At 38.9% G+C, this 8,284-nt stretch overlaps 1 protein-coding gene across 1 annotated transcript; it reads left to right on the plus strand.

Annotated features, from left to right (window-relative positions):
* The first annotated feature begins 233 nt into the window (after positions 1–233).
* Positions 234–7,520, plus strand: LOC134618278 (lymphocyte antigen 75-like). Its single transcript, XM_063463619.1, has 9 exons — positions 234–297; positions 421–511; positions 628–731; positions 959–1,097; positions 1,197–1,300; positions 6,202–6,287; positions 6,417–6,551; positions 6,843–6,954; positions 7,434–7,520. The coding sequence occupies exons 1-9, from the start codon at positions 234–236 to the stop codon at positions 7,496–7,498; spliced, it is 900 nt and encodes a 299-aa protein (XP_063319689.1). The 3' UTR covers positions 7,499–7,520.
* Positions 7,521–8,284: the final 764 nt, after the last annotated feature.

The following is an 8,284-nucleotide window of genomic DNA, read 5'->3' on the forward strand; positions in this document are numbered from 1 at the left end:
CAGTATTTTTAGAGCATGCCCTGTGGGTAACTCTCACAGTCCCTGTGGGCAACCAGGTGCCCGTTGGCACGTGTTGCTGCCCCATTTTCAGAGTCTCAGCAGGAATCAGATAGTTGACTGACGAGCAGTTTCATGGCCAGATGAGGCCTGTTCCCTCAGTTCATTCAAACTTTAGCACCTACAACATCTGGAGCTGAGTTTGCATTTGGTAGCTGTTCACTGGAACTCTGAACATGAAGAATAAATCAACCAATCAGGGGAGATTTGATATAAAATCCACTGTGGTGGTGTACAGAGGTCAGATTAACATTTATGGATGTGACTGTAGCTGCTGGGTCTAAAACATGAAGTCAGAGTGCATCAAACCTGCTTTACTACATGTAGTTTTTCCTTTTCTCTGATACTGTGTATGTGTAACAGAGAGGGGAGTGATCACTGTGCAGTCAGCTGTGTACAGATGTGCAGATACACAAACCTGCTCTCAGACTGGCACTCAGGACATCAAGAACAGGTAGTTTAAGATCTTTAACAACAAATTACTGTTTGAATAAAAACAGCAGCAGCTCAAATACTGACCTGAAACACTTTAATAAAGCTGAAAACGAGCTGCTTTCTGTGTCCCTGCAGCTGTGATGGGAGAAAAGTGTGTGACATAAATATGAACATCATCAGTACTTCTGATCCCAGCGTCTGCACGTACCTGGACACCACCTTCAACTGCGTCCCAGAGAGTCTGTTACATCTGTGATTATAAACTAATAATCAGTCACATCTGTACATGAATTACTGCAGTTTCTAATGTGATGTGTTTCTTTGTCAGTCCACAACGTAACATGTGAAGGATCTCAGGCGAAACTTCAGTGTGGTCAGATTTATTTTTCTCATTTATTGTAACTTTAGTGTAACTTTCATTTGATAGAACTACAAACATGGTTACAGTTTATGAACTCTTCCTCAGGTGAAGGACAGATTATAGTCGTCTACTGGGCTAATTTTGGTCGTCGTGACAACACCACGTGCCCTGATGGACGTCCTGACTCTCAGCTCCAAAATGTTCACTGTTCAAGTCCCAATAGTACAGAATATGTAACTAACAGGTACAGATGCTGACTCTCTTTCTTCAGCTTTCCATCTTCTCTCAGATGACACAGCGTATTTCAGTCCTCTGCTGACTCACCTTTGACCTGCATTCACAGGTGTAACTGGCAGAACAGCTGTACTGTTGGAGCATCAAACACAGTGTTTGGAGACCCCTGTGGTGGCACCTACAAGTACCTGGAGGTGGTTTATGACTGTCAGGGTAAGAACCTGAAAGCTGAACAGACAACTTCAAAAAACAACTCTTACACCCTGAATTCAATTGTTTGTTTTTAAAGTGAATTAAACAGTAATTATGAATCAATTTTAAATAAATAACATTTCTGTGCTGAAAAAGAGTTCAAGTATCTGACATGAATATTTTATCCGCTTTTCAGATCCTGAGTGAACAAATTGAAACTGTTAATGGAAGTTTTTTTAGAAGAAAACAGACTAATTTTGTCATAAATATTTAGTTATAAAAAAAGTTAATCAAGAAATCAATCAAGCAATAAATTAACTACTTAATCAATGAATTAATCTATTTCTCTTAATACAATTACAGCAAACATTCAGGTGCAATTGACTCCTTATTATTTGTTTTACATCCTCTTGCTTGATCCATCTCCCCGAGGGTAATAGCATGTACTCTGAAACAAGGATATGAGATTTTATGAGTCTGATGAATCAGTTTTTCATGTTTTGACTGGAGAGACTGATACTCTTTGTTTCCTATGATTTTCATGCCAGTTTCTCAAATTCCCAGCACAGCATTATCAAAAATATCCTTAACCTTCGAGCTAAGTGTGGGGGCCCGTTGGATTATAGAACAGGTTTATATGCTGTATGATAGTGTGGGATAGAAAGACCTTATAAACATTATTAACGTTCTCAAAGCTTTTGTCCAGTACTTTTTTTTCACATGTACCTCGCTAAAAACCCAGGAGCACAGGTTCAGGACGCCAATGATTAAAATCACCAGCAGCAAAAACAGGAGCTGCTGGTGAACACTGACACATGCAGCCTGTCGATCAGCGCCTCTCCCTGCATTTCTGCTGCAGGAACATAGATGGCACAAATAACAACATTTCCAAATTCTCTCCCAGGTCCGGGTCACAGCTCCTTTCTCTAACAGTTATTATTTTACACCATTTATCATTTAAAAACACAAACTAAAGGTACTCAGCAATAAGATTAAAAAGTACAATTATAATGTATTAGAATGTAGAGAAAGAGTGCCAACAAACATGACAACAACAAAGAATAACAATGATTAAAATCACATCAATAAAAATCAGGTGTATAAACAACAAATGATTACTGGCTAAAAGACAAAATCCCAAGTGTGAACCCCAAAGTGTAGAAAAATGTGCTTTAATTAAAGGAGGTTTGTGGTTGATGGAGCCTGTTCTCGTCAGGCAGGTCATTCCAGAATCAAAGGTCCTGTCGTGGTTTCGCTGTGTAGCAGGCAGGAGGGAGGACCCAAGTGCAGGACTCAATTTAGGGCGCAGTTTTATTGCTGGAAAACTCTTCATGGAAAATAACAACCAAAACCTCCACCACAGAACTAATGCTGAAACTCATAACACACATAAACACATGAAGAATATTGTATAATGCTGTATTAAAACTGCAACAAATATGTAAATCACATATCAAGCACCACTCTTTATATTACAAACAAAGAGCAGAGCGCTGTAATGTTTGCTTTATTAAAAACAGGAAGCTGGAAACAGGATGAGATGGATGTCAGGCTGTGGGTGCTGTCTCACTGCAGACACACCTGTGTAGGCTTGGACAGGTAAATGCATCAGGAGACAAAGTTTTTATTACCTGACTTTATTTATGGACGTAAAATAATTATTGATGTTAAATAAAACGCATCAAGTGTTATCGGTTATTAGGAATGTGTGTACTCAGCATATACTAATATTGTAATACACGATTAGTGTGGTATTGCATAATACAGTTTTATATAACTTTAAATATTTAGTATAATTCCACGTTTAGCCTCATATAATTATTTATCTTCATGATTACGTTCTTGTGTTTTCAGTGTCATCAGCTGAGCTGTAACATATACACACAGTAACAGTCAGCAGGACCATAAAACCTGAACTCAGCACTGATGAGACATCTTAGATATGCTGTCTGACACTTTATTCATAACCACGTAGCACAAAGTTAGCTGTTTCAGCTAACAGCTGATTCATATTAAGTTTGTTTAAAGCAGGGGTGTCGAACTCCAGTGTCCTGCAGGTTTTAGATCTCACCCTGGGTCAGCACACCTGAATCAAATGATTAGTTGATTCCCAGGCTTCTGGAGAACTTCAAGACATGTTGAGGAGGTCATTTAGCCATTTAAATCAGCTGTGTTGGATCAAGGACACATCTAAAACCTGCAGGACACCGGCCCTCGAGGCCTGGAGTTGGACACCTGTCGTTTAAACCAGAGGCCAGACATTTAAACCAGACATTTTATACACCCGGGGCGTAGCCCTAAAGGATAGTATGCATGCGGGGTGGATTGGGGGGGTTAAATGACTCAAAGATTTATTAGGCTGGGTTTTGAGTTTTGTTCAAAAAGAATGACTTCATATAGGAAAAAATATATATCACATATGCAGGACACCTTAAACTAGTTTTTTAATTAAGCAGCAAGACAGAACAAAGTCAGGGCTGTATCAAGACACGAGGACTAAACCCCAATTCAACCAGACCCAGAACTGATCCAGAATTAAAACAGGACTACAACAGTTCAAAATCAGGACGACTTAGGACTTAACCAAGACAGAACCAGAATCAAAACACTGAAAATCATCATAGACCTGCACTACATTTATTAAGTCTACCAAGATTCAGAAAAGTTTATATGATTATTTAGCCTTGTTGTGCAAACAAGCCTGCATAACCTAATAAATATAGAATTTGAAAAATAACAAACCTAAAAAGTTACATTAGGTACTGATACATGTTTTAACAACAACCATTTGACTAACATGTCTGTCTCACCTGCTCTTGTTCCCTCTCTGTTCCTCTCTCAAATCAGACTAAATGTTTATTTTTTTAGATTGATAAATATAAAAAAACATATTTGTTAACTTTAAGAGTAAAGAGAGAAATTGTCTGTATTTCTTAATTGTAAATGGCACCAAATTGTATTCAAAATTGAGCCACACTTCTGGAGCTCCACAATTCTGTTCCTGGTGTTTTGGTTGACATCTCTTGATGTTCCCATGTCACAGAAACAGGCTCTGTGTTTTGCCTTATATGCATCCACAGCTGTGCCACCAATTTACTCACATGGACTCTACTAACCAATCAGAAGCTTCTTCAGCTCAGAATGGAATCGTCTGGAGTTTTCTTATTAATTAACAATAAACTTAGTGTATATGTACTCCTAAATTTGGTGAAAGTGATAAAAATAGACAGCTCTGTCTCTCTTTATTCTGACATTTAACTAATTCAAAAGATATTTCAATATTTATTTATCTAAAACAAAACAAGTTTACTCTAAATTGATGTTTAACAGTAAAAAAAAAAATGTTTTAATGTTTTTTCCGTAAAGTGTATGTAAATATCTGGTTTCAACTGTGAATATACTGCTGTGTATTGAAATTCCTCTTGTTTTGCATAGAAATATACTGAACAACATACAAAGCATAATATATAAAATAACATCTACCTGAGTTTTTTCTTTGAAAGAAGCTCCTTATGTCCATTGTTGTGTTTATCAGTACATAACTGAAACTGATTTAGAGAGTTTGTTTAGCCGTGGAGGGAAACAACTGAAAATATGAAATAAACACACATGTGAGCTAAGACTCTCTTAAAAACAGCATTGTTGTTGTTCGGCTTTTCATTTCACCATTTGTTGATTCACTCGAAGAGCAAGTAATGTAATATGGGTCAAGTGATCAGTTTGATATCAATCTTTTGTGATACACCGTCATATTTACATTATTTGGACAGTACGAATGATTTGCTTTGGTACCTGCTCGAACTTCAGCTCTCCTCTGTCTGCAGCAAACTCGCAGGCAGCAGCTTCTCCCCCCTCACTCACATGCGTCAGTGCTCAGTCGTGCCTGAGCTCGGATCATTCCAAAATTAGGGGGAATTTACGACTGTGCGCTATGTGCTTCGAATATTATGTGTAGTTTTTGTTTTATACAGTTGTCAGTCAGGCATCTAACTATGAAACAAATTACACTCCAAAAGACCCCGGGCTTCTGAAAAAATGACCCGGGCTTAAGCCCAGTAAGCCACCAGGCAAAGTTAAAGACAACTATGACATGTAGTTGTCTTTAAATCAAATCAAATCACTTTTATTGTCACATCACATGTGCAGGTACACTGGTACAGTACATACGAGTGAAATTCTTGTGTGCGAGCTTCACAAGCAACAGAGTTGTGCAAAAATACAATAACATAAGAACAAGCAAAATATAAGAATGGCTAAAACTGAGAATTATATGAATAAATATATGTACAATATAAGACTGTATGCGCATTACTGAATATGTATACTAAATATGTATATCTACGTGTGTGTGTGTGTACATATTTGAAAAATTAAATAGAATAAACAATAAAGAGACAACTACATGTCATAATGTTATATTAGCTAATATTTCACTCAGACCAGCAAAAAGTTCTGAAGCCTTTTTTCTGTTTTAATTGAGATGAAATATATAATTGATCATTAATAAGTTATTGTTATGTTTGCCAGCTTAATCTGGCATCTGTTAACTTGTCCAATATCTACTACTTCATTGGTGGATAACCAACTAACATGTTTAACACACAAATGAATGTGATGTATGTGTACTGATAACATACAGTCCTGTTTTTATCAGCATCGTACTTTTTAAAAATCCATCTCAAACTTGTGTGCTGCTGTAACTCTGTGGCACGGCTAGACTCCATGATCCACCAATCCAGAGCTCTGCTGCTGCCAAGGACCTGACCTGACAATAACAGACACATTATGATCCAAACAGCACAGAAAACAGTTTGTGTGATATTTGTTGAGCTGTTTCGCACATTTTTTAAAATTACTTTCTTTTTCTTCTGAGCAATTATTAATCTGATTATTGATCTTCTAACTTTACAATCATGTTGCAGCTCCTTCCTGCCCTCCTGGTTGGACTTGGTTTGGAGGTCGCTGTTTCATCTTTGACAGCAGCAAGAAGATCTGGACTGATGCTGAGGTACATTAGGAAATAACAGCAGCTGTCGCTGCATCACTGATCATATAAAGAGTTTCTGTCTTTGACTGATTTTAAAAGCATTCTCACACTTTTCATCTTCTGTGGTCTGCACCTCATCTTCCTCCTCAGAGTTCCTGTGAGACACTCAGTGGACATCTGGCCTCATTCCACAGCACAGCTGAGTACACCTTCATCAGAGAGCTCACTCACACAGCAGCAGGGCCAAATAAACGAACTTGGGTTGGAGGCAGAGAGAATGTAAGTGTTTCATAGATAAAGAGGATGAGCTGCAGCTGTTTCTGATATTTCATATTTTTCTCTTCATATTCATCAGTTTGATTCAAAGGTCAACATGTGACAGACTGATTAATCAGGACTTTGTTCCTGGAGACAGATGTTGCTGTTGACTTGATTTTTCTTTTCATTTTTTACCTCCACAAACAAAATGAAGCTTCATTGTCTTCGAGTGGTGTAAGAGGTCTCATGTCTGCACTCTCAGCATAGATGCATCAAAGTACATCAGAACAAACTGAACCTCAAACTTTATTCTTCCAGGAAACTGTGTGGATGTGGAGTGATGGTTCCCAGTTTGACTTCATAATCTGGGGCAGTGAACAACCTGACAACTCTGGAGGAGAAGAAGATTGTATGGAGATAAACCATGAAGGTACAAACTGAATGTGGGCCTGTTGATGAAATGTGTTTGGTTTAAATTGACTGAAGTCATGTAATCTTAGGTCTTTATAAGAACTGTGTTTTGTTCTTTTTACATTAGAAAAGAAGAAAACATTTAGTCTAAGGAGCTTGGAAAGAAAAGCGTCTGATTGGGACCCACGCCCACTTTCACACCTTGGCTCATGTGATTAGGTAGAGGATCATCAGGGGGTCCTTTGTCCCTCTTTGGGGGGAAACTCCCACTGGGTTTAAATCTGGGACTCTCCACCATTTGACCCTTAGAACTGAAGAAGCTTCTCGGATGAGAGGTGAAACGTCTTCAAACAACTTAAAGAAGTCCAGATGCTTTTCTTTCCAAGCTCCTTAGACTACAGTGACCTGGATGACTGAGAACCTTCACAGACAAGAAAACATTTACTGCACAGACCTCTGATTTTATTTCTGTTTCTTCATTCTGATTCTTCTTTACAGGAGGAGATCCCAATGATGCACCGTGTGACGACAACAAAGCTTTTGTTTGTGTCAGAGATCCATAACTGCTCCTTGGTGTCCTGACAAATCTAAAATGATGATGTCACATCCTCACTGTTGATGTCACTTCCAGCAGGATGTCAAGCCTCGATGACATCACTGCTGGAAAATGTGTTGACAAATATGATTTCATATCACAATAAATACAAATAATAAAGAAAGTCAAGAGTCAAGAAAGCCTTTATTTGTCACATGCAAGTTGCCCTGCAACGAAATGGGACCCCCCCCGACATTACATACACAACACAGACATCACATGGGGAGACAGGTCGGAGTATTATGGAAAAACACTGAAATGTACGATACAATGGGCAAGACGAGGAGGGGGAAAAGAGACCTCTACTCATGCTGGGCTCCTATGGGAGGACAGCATGAGAACAGAAAACAAAAAAACTCCTCCGCACAGAGAGCACATAAATGTCCACATCACAACATCATGAAGCACGTGACAAGCAGCAGGGGTGGATAAGGGGTGAGAAGTAAGCCGATGCAGACACAGCCATCCTGTCCTGCAGCTATTTTTCCAGCGCTGGGCCCAGACCCACCGTCCGACTCGTCCTTGGAGATAAACGTACCAGGGCGTTGGGAACAAAGAGTCTAAACACAGTTTGTTATGTTCAGCTCCAGTCTTGAGACCACAGCTGGCGCCAATATGGTAGCCGCATGAAATAATGGTGGTGTTCTTGCTTTAGTGTGAACCACTGCATGTCAATTTTACAGTCGATCTAATGTCCATCACTGGTTCCTCACCATTCCCGTTGGAGTTCTGTGAGCCTCTCCACAATGTTATC

The sequence above is a fragment of the Pelmatolapia mariae genome, linkage group LG20, assembly GCF_036321145.2.
Source record: "Pelmatolapia mariae isolate MD_Pm_ZW linkage group LG20, Pm_UMD_F_2, whole genome shotgun sequence".
NCBI lineage: Eukaryota > Metazoa > Chordata > Actinopteri > Cichliformes > Cichlidae > Pelmatolapia > Pelmatolapia mariae.

Excerpts from the sequence above, each read along its gene's own strand:
- LOC134618278 (XM_063463619.1), top strand. The coding sequence starts at position 234 with ATGAAGAATAAATCAACCAATCAGGGGAGATTTGATATAAAATCCACT. Across the intron at positions 298-420 it reads CACTGTGGTGGTGTACAGAG|AGAGGGGAGTGATCACTGTG; the intron begins GTCAGATTAACA and ends TATGTGTAACAG. Across the intron at positions 1,301-6,201 it reads GGTGGTTTATGACTGTCAGG|CTCCTTCCTGCCCTCCTGGT; the intron begins GTAAGAACCTGA and ends ATCATGTTGCAG.